The sequence below is a fragment of the Geotrypetes seraphini genome, chromosome 15 (assembly GCF_902459505.1).
Source record: "Geotrypetes seraphini chromosome 15, aGeoSer1.1, whole genome shotgun sequence".
In the NCBI taxonomy this organism is placed as follows: domain Eukaryota; kingdom Metazoa; phylum Chordata; class Amphibia; order Gymnophiona; family Dermophiidae; genus Geotrypetes; species Geotrypetes seraphini.
The window spans coordinates 56,959,769-56,972,060 of record NC_047098.1 but is presented as its reverse complement, the minus strand read 5'-3'; the positions used below and the strand labels follow the sequence as shown (position 1 = coordinate 56,972,060).

The following is a 12,292-nucleotide window of genomic DNA, read 5'->3' as shown; positions in this document are numbered from 1 at the left end:
CTGTTAATAAGTTCCAGAGCCCCAGGAGTCATCGGTTCTTGAGGGGTGGAGAATGGACATGTATGTGCTAATCAGCTAGAATGCTTACATTACCACACTTCCATAATGCAGAGCCCTTAACTCTTTCAGGACCAAGGGACATATTTGTCCCATAACTTTAAAATCCTATAAATTTTGATTGGGATAGTCTACAGTTCTAAATTTGATATGTACGGATTCCATATGATACTGCCTTTATGTAAACAAACTGGTTCCGACATTCATTCATTAGCGTCGTTGCCAGATTGACGAGAAGATTCACTTGCCACACTGTCCATAAGCCAGAAGTGTGATTTTTTTTTTTTTAAATAATGATATTTCACAAAAAAAAAATCAATTTTTTGGCATCTGCAAGCCCTTTTTACCATAAAAATGTCGTCAAAACCACAAAAATTGGCCTACGATCCTTATGGTCCTGAAAGGGTTAACACCAGCATAAGGCCATTAATGAAATAAACAGAAAAAAATCCTTTTTGATGACCACACTAGAAATGGGCCTAAGCCCATGGGAAAGCCAGCATAAGGGCACACTAAACCCATTTCATAGTGCAGATTAGAAAAAGGGCTCCTTATTATATTATTAGAATACCTAGTAATACCTTGCATTGAAAAAACCTTGCAAATTGTATGGCAAATATGGCAAATTGTAACCTGTAAATTGTACATTATGATTGTTAACCTGTAACCCTTTCTGAGCTCTAGAAAATGAATTAAATAAATAGTATTACAGTTATAAAGCACAAGGCAAAAACATTCTGTAGTCTTACCTGCTGCGTTTTTATTGGCAATGTCCTTTGGCAATAAAAATGTCTCTGGTTTCCGGACACTAAAAAATTGAGAACATATTCTGCATTAAACCAACCAGAACTCAGCTGGCTTCAAATTCTGGACTTTTAACTACTGCCGACACAGTGCCAGGATGTTGTCCAGACTTTGAAACTCAGCAGAAACATCCAAGCAATCAAACTACTGATGCTTAATCTTACTCCACATCTACAGTTTAACCAACACATGTAATGAAACTGCTAGATCGTGCTGGGGACCATTGAAAGGAAAGTGCAAAAGAGGTCCACATGGGGTACCAGACCCAGAGGCACTGACATAGCACATTATACAACGATGGATGCTGCTCTCACATGGCTGTGCACTGGCCGTTACATCATGGGACTTACCAACTATGACAGAGGGGAACCCCCAGCTCTGTTTGGCCACAATTACTGTGGGGGAAAACCCTTTGACCCTCCCCAAACCCCCCACCCCCCAGCTTCTTAGATAGCTGCAATATTAGGGAGCCTCTAGTCCAGGGGTGTCAAAGTCCCTCCTCAAGGGCCGTAATCCAGTCGGGTTTTCAGGATTTCCCCAATGAATATGCATTGAAAGCAGTGCATGCACATAGATCTCATGCATATTCATTGGGGAAATCCTGAAAACCCGACTGGATTACGGCCCTCGAGGACCGACTTTGACACCTGTGCTCTAGTCCCTCAACTGCCTAGGACAGTGTATCACAAACTGTGTGCCACGGCACATTAGTGTGCCTTCTAAGATTTCAGGTGTACCGCAAAATGCTGGGGAGGATGAGGCACGCCAGTGCCGGCTGACTGTCTCTCGCGGCAAGAGGCACATCCTATAGCCAATCAGCTGGCACCAGCGCCTTTCCTTCTTTCCGCACATCTTCCCTTCTAGCACTTCCCAGTGGTGGCTCAGGGCCCACCTGGAGGGCCTTCGCACATGTGCGGATGTCGATGTGATATCACGCATGCGTGTGACAGCACGTCGACATATGCGCACTTCCAGATGCCTCGAGCCATGGCCCCTATGTTTAGTGTGCCGTGGCTCAACAAAGTTTGCGAGACACTGGCCTAGGGTGTCAACCCAGAAACAGTCCCACTCACAAGGGATAAGCAAGAAAAGCAAGAGTGGCCAGCTGTCTTTTTGAGTCAGTCTGTGAGGCTGAAAACAGCAGCTTCTCTGATCAAAACATTATAAGCCACAGGGACTTTTCCCTTCTGCATTTTATTGTAAGAGTAACCATGGGGAAGCTATTTAACCAATTCACACAGTTAAAAATGACACTATGAAAACGGCCCAGTCCTTTACCTCACTAAACGTATGTGCAGGACTCAACAAGGCATATAATATATCTTTCCAGGTAAAAGCAAGCAGCACCAGGCTGAGGGAGGAAGGTTATTATTTTCAAATCTAGGTGTGCTATTTTCCAGGGGAAAAGTAGCACAGAAAAAGCAGATGCAAAAGTCTGCAAGTGGTTGTTTCCTAGGCCAGTTTCTTTTTTTTTTTTTTTATTTCAAATTATTTTTATTGTAGTATAAAGAATACACAATACATACTGAATTGTCAATTGCAATACATATTTCAAATATGAGGAGTGTGTGGCGCGGTGGTTGGCGCTACAGCCTCAGCACCCTGGGGTTGTGGGTTCAAACCCTGCGCTGCTCCTTGTGACCCTGGGCAAATCACTTAATCCTCCAGAGCCCCAGGTACGTTTGTGAGCCTGCCAGGACAGATAGGGAAAATGCTTGAGTACCAGATTGTAAAACCGCTTAGATAACCTTGATAGGCGGTATATAAAATCTTAATAAACTTGAAACAAATACACAGCCTGAATAACAACTACAATTATGGTTGCAGGAAATATACAGACCATATCAAATGGGCAAAATTGTAAGTTTGAGCAACAAGCTCAGAAACCAAGAAATGGACCATTATTATTATTTATATTTATATACCGTCTAATCCTAGGCGGTTTGCATAAGATCAAACATACATAATTCTTAAAACAATACAAAAGGGCAATCAGACCTCAAGATTTAAATTGACAATAAATCTTCGATCAAAGCGAGTCAGACCCTATAAAAAAAAGCAATAACAGTTGTGTTTTTAAGAATTTTCTAAATGTTCCTCTGTCAACAGCAACGGTTCTCCAGAGGCCATAGTAAAGAAAAGAAGAGAAAAGAGAAAAAAAAAATTAATAGTGGGATACAGCAGAGAGTAGATAATGCGGGAAATAGGAGCCCAAAACAATTCATAAGAACATAAGAAATGGCTTCGCCGGATCAGACTCTAGGTCCATCCAGTCCGGCGACCTGCACCCGCGGAGGCCAAGCCAAGTGTTCCCTGCTGAGAAACCTTGTTTACTCGTATCCCCCAATGTGATTTGCAAGAAGGTGTGCATCCAACTTGCTCTTGAATCCCAGAATGCTGGTCTCCATCACGACCTCCTCAGGGAGAGCGTTCCAAGCGTCCACCACTCGTTGTGCGAAACAGAACTTCCTAATATTTGTCCTGGGCCTGGTGCCCCTTAGTTTCATATTTCCTTGGTTTGTATTTTTGAAGCCATATTAATTTTTCCATTCCAGCAATGTGCTAGAAACGCTGTGAGGGTAATATAGGGTCGTTCCATTTTTGTGCTATGCAGAGCTTTGCAGCCAGCAAAAGTTCCTAGGCCAGTTTCAAAGAGAGAGAGAAGAAATACTTTTCCTTTGAGTACTGGTACAAAGCCTGCAGGTAGAAGTATCCACAGATGTTGCAACAACATAGACATCTACTATAATAAAATGCTAAGCGCGCATGCGCACTCTTAACACCGTGTTACCTGATCTGTAGCTCCGTGGTCGGCAGAGTGCGCATGCGCGCTTACCACGCATCTCTCTCTCTCGCAGCGGGCTTGCCAGCTCCGGCCCTCACTGTAAGTTCGCCGCCATCGTCGCCCCTTCCCCCCATTTCCTGGCCCACAGGAACTCCCATTGACCCTCCCACCGCGAGACGCACAAACCTCCCGGCTCCAGCAGCGGCCGCATCACACTAAAGATGCTGCTGCGCGGCCTTCCCATGCTCTGATTTCCTCTGCCGCATCATCAGAGACGCCGGCAAAGAAAATCAGAGCATGGGAAGGCCGCAAAGCAGCGTCTTTAGTGTGATGTGGCCGCTGCTGGAGCAAGTAGGTTTGACGGTCATCTCGCGGTAGGAGGGTCAGTGGGGTCGGCTGCATGGCGGCAATAATGGTGGGGGGGGAGAGGGTTCTACTGCACAGGGGGATGGCTGGCTTCGGAGGGTGCAGGAGGGACAAAGTATGGAAGGCAGTGAAGGGGGGAGCAGGGAAGAGAAGCTGCTAGACCGGGGGAGCAGGGAAGAGGGACCAGGGGAACAGGAAAGAGGTGCTGCTGGACCGGGAGAGCAGGGAAGAGGGGCAGGGGGAGCAGGGAAGGGGTGCTGCTGGACAGGGGGAGTAGAGAACAGGTGCTGCTGGACAGGGGGAGCAGGGAAGAGGGACAGGGGGAGCAAGGAGCAGGGAAGAGGTGCTGCTGGGCCAGGGGAGCAGGGAAGAGGTGCTGCTGGACCAGGAGAGCAGGGAAGAGGTACATGGGGAGCAGGTAAGAGGTGCTGCTGGACAGGGGGAGCAGAGAAGGGGGCTGGGGGTAAAAATTGGTTTGGAGCTAGAGCTGGGGCTGAAAATAGGGGACATGTGAGGGAAGGAGGCTTTACTAGCACCCTTTAATGTAACGGGCTGAAACACTAGTTTCTGTATATTGGCCCAGAATGAAATTTGTAGGCATTGTATAATAACTATAATTAGTTAATGGGCAGTAGGCAGTGCCTCTTTATTTAATAAGTATCATTTGCTCACTTTGTACTTACGAATTGTCAGTAGATACATTCAAGTCACTTGGTCTGACTTTAAAGAAGTTCAGAACATGAGCACATCGGGAGATTTTGGAAGGAAGATTTATCAAGGTGTAGCAGTAATCAGCCAGTGTGCTCTGTCTGTTTTCCGTGGATTTCTGACCATCAAACCACTTTGGTGCTGAAAAGGAGATATGGCAAATCAGACTCTGTAAAACTCTGCCATAGGCCAAGACCACATCAATTATTTCTCGATAACTATTGTTATTCACGAAGGGAGAGCAGTGGGATGCAAATATATTAATAACAATTGCCAGTTGCACAGGTACCAAATGTATACCTAAATCATTTCTTTATGTTAAATAATATTGTATTTGCTAGTTGTACAAAGTTCTGTAATTCACCTGGTTACACTGTCTCTTTCCAAGTGAGCTAATGAGCTGCTGGAATTTGATAAGGTTAAGTTACTTGTTCCAACCTATAGAGAGCAATGGATAAGGAAATTTAGTTGGAGGTCCCTTTCCACTATCCACCAGAGTTAAAGGGAAATGAGGTAGGGAAGAAGAGAGATTCTGGATAGCATGGGGGGAAATGCTGGACAATGGAATGATAGGGAAGAAAAGGGGAGATGCTGGAAATAAGGGGGGAAGGATGCCCAGTGGGATCCCTTAGAGGGTTAAGCCAAGGGAACCTGTCACTAGGAGTGGGATCCCTAGGATAGTAGACTTAGGGGTGGGTCAGTAGAGTGGGCAGACCTGATGGGCAACGGCCCTTATCTGCCGTCATCTTCTATGTTTCTATGTTTCTATGATGGCCTTGAGCCACCCCCTTGAAGGTTCACCTAAGGCAGTGGTCTCAAACTCATGGCCCGGGAGCCACATGCAGCCTGCCAGGTACTATTTTGAGGCCCTCGGTAATTTTATCATAATCACAAAAGTAAAATAAAACAGTTTCTTGATCATATGTCTCTTTAGCTATAAATGACAATATTATTATTAATGACTTAGCCAACAGGAAATATTTATAAAAGAGTTTTACCTCATGCAAAATTGTCATTTCTTTAATAAGATATTAACTATTTTTTCTGAGGCCCTCCAAGTACCTATAAATCCAAAATGTGGTCTGCAAAGGGTTTGAGTTTGAGACCACAGACTTAAGGTGTCAAATACCTTTGGGCTGCACCTGCCCTTAGATCAGTGGACACGTGGAAGAAACAGAAGAACCAGCTGATACTTGGAAAGAGCGACTGTTAAATCTGAGCTCACTGAGGCCCAGATTCTCAAAACTTTAATGGTGTCGCTAAACTGTTTCAGACAGTTTAGCCTGCATGCATTTTAGTGACGGTTTCTAGCAGTCTCCAATAATAACATGCAAATGGGCTCTTCAACATTGAAATGAGCCCTCTAGTTGATTCTTAAAAATTGCCGAGCCATTTTCTAAAAGCAGCGTCAGCTTTTAGCTACCAAAATAAGCGACTGGTCCAGGGGTGCCAATACAGTGGCTGCACTGTTTTAAACCTTGGCATGGCAGTGTCAGAGACTGCTAAAAAGCCATGTTGTAATGCAGAGGGAGAGATGCTCATTCTCTCCCCTTGCATCACAACACCCCTCCCCTGCAGCGGTGGTGACACCCACCCCCCCACCCGCAGCGGCGGCAACACCTACTCCATGCAGTGGGAGAGATGCAAGTTCTCCCTTGCTGCCAACCAACAAACCTCCCCTTCCTGCAGGAGGAGAGATGCTCAATTTCTCCCACCACAAACAACCCCGCCCCTTGCAGCGGAAGAGATGCTGATTGTCTTCTGCTCCAAACAACCCAACTCCCCCCCCCCCCCTCCACAGTGGGAGAGATATCCATTCTCTCCCGCTGCTATACAACAACCCCCCTGCCTTCAACACACACACACCCTTACCTTCATGTAAATGTCTGACCTGAGGGACGCGGATTCCCTCCATCCAGCTGGCCTGCGTCTTCCAAAATGGACCTACCCCTCCCCGGTGCATCCTGGGATGCACCATGGGAAGGGCCTTATACAACCTGGGCTAATCAGGCCCTTCCCCGGATGCACCGGGAAAGGGCCTAAGACTCTGATTGGCTCTGATGCCTAAGGCCCCTCCTATGGGGCATCTGGACCAATCAGAGCCTTAGGCCACTGTTAGCACCAAACTGAAAGCAGACTCAGCACATGGCTAATTAAGTGCCGATATTCAGTACTTAACCAGCTATGGTAACTGCATAAATAAGACCACATAAAAATCAGTCCTGTATTTTTGTGGCACCCCATAGCTGGTTGCTATGTGTTAGCCAGGTCCGCAAACCCAGAAATTCAATGCCAGTGCCCAGATAAGGCCTGGCACTGAATTTCCTGGTTTAACACAAACGGCAGTCAGCAAAACGCTGATCACTGCCAGCTGAATATCGGACTCCAGGTGACAATTTAACAAGCTTGATGGATTTAAAGAGGACTGTGGTTTCTGCAGAATTAAGGCAGTTTCCTCTGAAAGCATTTCAAAATCTTTCATCCGTCCCACTCGTTTTCCTGTTCTTTATTTTCTGCAAGTAGCAACAGTACTTCATATTTTGCAAAGGTTCCTTATTGTGTCATTACCTACGAATTTAGAAATGAGATTGCAAGCAGTATGTTTCTTCAGATCCTTGCTCTATCTTCCTTAGCTTGTTTAACTCTTAATGCTTAGTTTTTCCAGGTATATCATGTTTCATTTTAATGTATCCTATAGTTTTAGAGTGCACCTATACTATGGAATTTGTAAGTAGAGTGCTCTTAATAATAATAATTTTATTTTTTTATATACCGCCCTACCACATAGTTCTAGGCGGTTCACATACAGTACTAAAATTATACAATCAGTGAATAAAATGCATCATTCTAAAAAGTTGAACTAAAACTATATGATAGGTGAATAAAATACAATGTACTAGCATGGACTTATAACAGTAGACTCCCTAAATTATATTTCATTAGTTCATGGTGTAGGTTTGTATGGGAAATGATATAAAATGACACTAATATCATTGCCGTTTTCATGGCATTTTAAAATAGCAGAAACTAAAGTCTGTTATTGAGAAAGACATGGGGGAAGCCACTGCTTGCCCTGGATCAGTAGCATGGAATGTTGCTACTCCTTGGGTTTTGGCCAGGTACTAGTGACCTGGATTAGCCACCGTGAGAATGAGCTACTGGTCTGACCCAGTAAGGCTATTCTTATGTTCTTAAACTTGTATACCGAGTCATCCCTGAGAAACAAGGCTCGACTTGGTTAACAATAGTTGTAGTTAATAGAAAGAATTGACCTCATGGAAACTTATCTGCTAGAAAACGCTGAAACAGAGTAGTTTTCAGAACTTTTTGAAAAACTTGAAGGGATAGACAGGATATTATTTGAGAAGGCAGGTCGTTTCAAATTGCTGTTAATAAATAGGGGAAGGAAGGAATAATTTTACTGATAGATGTTCTTGGTATAAAAGTTTTAAGAACAAAAGTTCTTCACAAATAAAAGCGATACAGTCAGAATAAAATCAAGCCATATAACACACAGCAAAAAGTAGTGGTGCCGACCCGACACAGTCCATGTTTCAGTTCTGAATAAACTTCTTCGTTTTCTCAGTCTTAATCAAAAGGCCAAGAGACTGCCCTCAGCAACTGCGTTCTGGTCTTAACTAAAAAGATGTTGATTAGTATCAAATATTTGTTTCTTTCTACAATGATTTATCCCCAGTTCTAGTACAGGCAGTCCCCAGGTTACAGACACCTGACTTAAGTACGACTCGTACTTAAGAATGCAGAAGAGGCTTCATTTGATTTCACTGAGCAGTACTTCCAGTGGCATAGACTCCTACACTTCTCCTGTAGCAGATTCAGGAACGATGCATGGCCACCCATGTGTGTGTGTGGTTGTGCATGCTGTACCTTAGAGGGAACACTAGTAGAGACAGTTGGCCCTTTTGTCAGTTGAGAGCAGAGGCAAGCCAAAAGAATCTTAAAATCTACAAATTCTGAGTTACATACAAATCCAATTTAAGAACAGTCTGTTCAGGGATTATGCAGTCATACAGCTATGGGAGAAAACAGTGTTCCTTTTAGGCTACAGAAACTTCAGTTGTGACAACATAAGAAGCTGCCAAAAATATAGTTGTCCATAGACTCCCGACTATCCTCACTTTTTAAGGTGGTGTGTGGTTTTAAAACCTCTTGAGTTAAAAAAAAACATCTAAAATATTATTGGATAATTCTTATGCTGGACCAAAGATGTGGGCAACAGGACGAGCCTTCATAAATTCTACATAAACTTTATCTATATCATGCCTTACCTGGCAAACGTGGAATAGTCCTGTTCTCTGCATTAATATCTCCAGACTCAATAGGAAACATCTCCTTTAAAGCTTTCTAGTGTTAGAGAGCAGAGGTGAGATTCATAAATTTCAAGTTCATTACTCATTTAGGGCCCCATTTACAAAGCCACGGTAGCAATGCTGCCGCGGTAAATGCACCGAAGCCCAATCAGTTCCTATATCCTTAGGTGCATTTACCATGGCAGCAGGACTACCACAGCTTTGTAAAAGGGGCCCATAGTAAATCCATCCCTCTGAAGGGCATCTTATTCATATCATCTTTTGTTTATGCAAGGAACAACATTACATAGAAACATGATAGCAGATAAAAACCAAATGGCCCATCCAGTTTGCCCCTCCGCAGTAAGAGATCCCATGTGCCTATCCCAGGTTTTCTTGAAATCAGACACAGTCTATGTGGACCTAATTCATGCAGTTCTGAACATCAATATTTTCCAACTTTTACCAGTCTAAAGCACTCATGGCACACCAACTTCCACAAAGCAGACCACATGGACATGAGAAAAGATCTAAATGGTTAAAAGAAAGGCTATAGAAACATGGAAACCTTATCAGATGGTAGGAGGGGGAAAGGAAGAAGCACTGTGAACAATGTAAGTTCTGCCCAAAGCTGGACCCTGCAGTCTATGCCCTGAATGCTGTCTGTTAAATCCCACACTCCAGGTCTCAGGACCACCCCACCAGGGGATGTAGTATCCTTTGGCACCGAAAATGTGTCTCCAGGGACTTCTGCCCAGGAGGGAAGTGCCTACAAAATCCTGAGAGGTGTAGATCAGTTAAGAGAGGATCAATTTTTCACCCTTTCAAAAAGTGAAAAAAACACAGGGCACTCAATGAAATTACATGGAAATACTTTTAAAACAAACAGGAAGAAATATTTTTTTTACATAAAGAATAGTTAAGTTCCGAAACTCAATGCCAGAGGATGTGGTTACAGCGGTTAGCGTAGCTGGTTTGGACAATGTCTGTCTCAACAGTAGAAAAGTCTATTATTGAGGCAGATCATTAGCATGGAGTGTTGCTTCTATTTGGGTTTCTGCTAGGTACTGTGACCTGGATTGGCCATGGTTGGAAACAGGAAACTGGACTAGATGGGCCGTTGGTCTGACCCAGTATAGCTGTTCTTATATTCTCATACTGTGTCTAGGAATGAGAGAAGGATGTACTAAGAAGAGCTACTGCTGGGATTTCTAGTCACTTTGAGATGCCTAAAAGCAGAGCCCATGTGCTGATTTGGATCAGTGAACAACAAAAGAAAAAAACTGCAGAAGCACAAAGCACAGGATCCTTTATTGAAATAAATGCAATGTGATGTACACAATTGTGGCTCTCATATATGGAGACACAGGACTCAACAAGTCTGTATTTCGGAGAAACACTCCTTCCTTGCAGCAGCACTGGACTCTTCTAGAATTGCCTTTTTGATGTGTTACACATTGTTGATGCTCAGGTTCTCAACACGTGTTTTCCACACACTGGACCCCTGAGGAAGGAATGTTTCTCCAAAACACGGACCGTGTAGGGTCCTGTGTCTCCATATATGAGAACCACGATTGTGTATATCACATTGCATTTATTTCAATAAAGGATCCTGTGCTTTGTACATTGCTTCTGCAGTGTTTTTCTTTTGTTGTTCATTGGTTGACTTTCAACTGCACACTCGTTGGATTGCGCTTGTTGTTCTGCTCTCTGATCTGGATCTGAGCATCAAGCAGTAGTGATCTGTTTTCTTCTGTTTCATACCTGACATGCTGATTAAGTACATTTTGGTGGCCAGGCATCTTTAATGTTTACCAAAACAGCTTCTTCAGGGTTTCTTGCTGAACAAGTTGCCTGAAACAATCCAGTTTACATCCTCGTGCTTCTCAGAGCTCATGTAGACTACTGTAATATCATATATGTGGGATGCCAGGAATTAATTTGCAAAAAACTCCAAACTGTTTGGAACACTTTTGATCTACAGTGTCCCTAAAGTAGGAAGAGCAATTCCATTCCTTGCTAAATTATATTGGTTGCCATGTGAAGCAGGGTCTCTTTTCAGACTATGCTCTTTATATATCGGATATCGCATGGTGTTGCTCTTACTTATATGACTTCATTACTTCAGCTAGGAATAGTAGTATTTTTTCTAGACACTATTTGAGGTTAAACTATCCATCGATCAAGTGTGTGGTATAACAACAATTTTCTTATCAGGCTGCATTTTGCTGGAATCTGTTACCACAGGAAATTAGATGTTTGTTTGGGTATAGTAAATTCCAAAAACTGTTAAAAACTTATCTATTTCCTGAAGCTTATATTAAACAATGTTTAATAACACAGGTCAACACATCATTTTCATCAGTTAATGTTGGGTAGGTTTTGTAGTATTTTTCATGCTGATTTCAAATCTGTGTTTAGTTTTTCACAAGCCCATCACATTTTTGTAATAAGGCTCATGATATATAATTATAAATGTTAATTGGGCGATATATCATGTGTTTATAGGATAAACATATAAGGAGGGTTAATGACAGTTGTTTTTGTTTTTTTATGCTACAGATAGTGATTAGTCTTTATCATGCCAAGACATTGTACTAATCATCCAGATAGTTTCCGTTACATCTGTGGTTTATTCACGATGAAAATACAACGTTGCCCAATTACCGTAGATCTGAAGAAGGTATACAAATTGGGTGACCAGGATAAGTCTTGGGATTCACATATCATCTGTACCAGTTGTTCCATCAGACTTCATGACTGGCTCAATCGACAAAAGGCAGCAATGTTATTTGCAATCCCAATGATATGGAGGGAACCGCGGGACCATATTAAAGATTCCTACTTTTGCCTTGTAAACACAAGTGCATTCTCAGCTAAAACAAAACACAAAATTATATATCCTACTCTGAATTCTGCTATTAGGCCTGTTCCTCATGATGACTCTCTGCCTGTCCCTGTACCTACACAAGATGGACTTGCTTCTGTGGAACATGATAAGGAATGTGATGATGATGCAGAAGCTGGTCACAATCCAGAATTATCTGATCCTGATTATGTGAATGATGAAGATTCAGAACCAGAGACCTTTACACAAGCTAAGCTCAATGATCTTATTCGTAATCTAAATCTTTCAAAAGAAAAAGTAGAACTTCTTGCTTCAAGGCACTTGATTGCAAAAGATATTAATATAACTCATTACAGAAAATGGAATCATAACAATATTCTGCACTGTAAATGGCTCATTGTGCTTTTGTCATGA

General features: G+C 42.8%; 1 protein-coding gene across 2 annotated transcripts in view; it reads right to left on the bottom strand.

Moving 5' to 3' along the window:
- Window positions 1-12,292, bottom strand: part of NCF1 (neutrophil cytosolic factor 1) — a 49,022-nt gene that overhangs the window by 17,361 nt on the left and 19,369 nt on the right. For both annotated transcript variants that reach the window (XM_033922246.1, XM_033922247.1), the window contains exons 3-5: window positions 9,010-9,085; window positions 4,696-4,861; window positions 807-865 (exon numbers count right to left, since the gene is read on the bottom strand). In XM_033922246.1, the coding sequence (XP_033778137.1) occupies window positions 807-865; window positions 4,696-4,861; window positions 9,010-9,085 (301 nt within the window). The remainder of the gene's footprint in view (window positions 1-806; window positions 866-4,695; window positions 4,862-9,009; window positions 9,086-12,292) is intronic.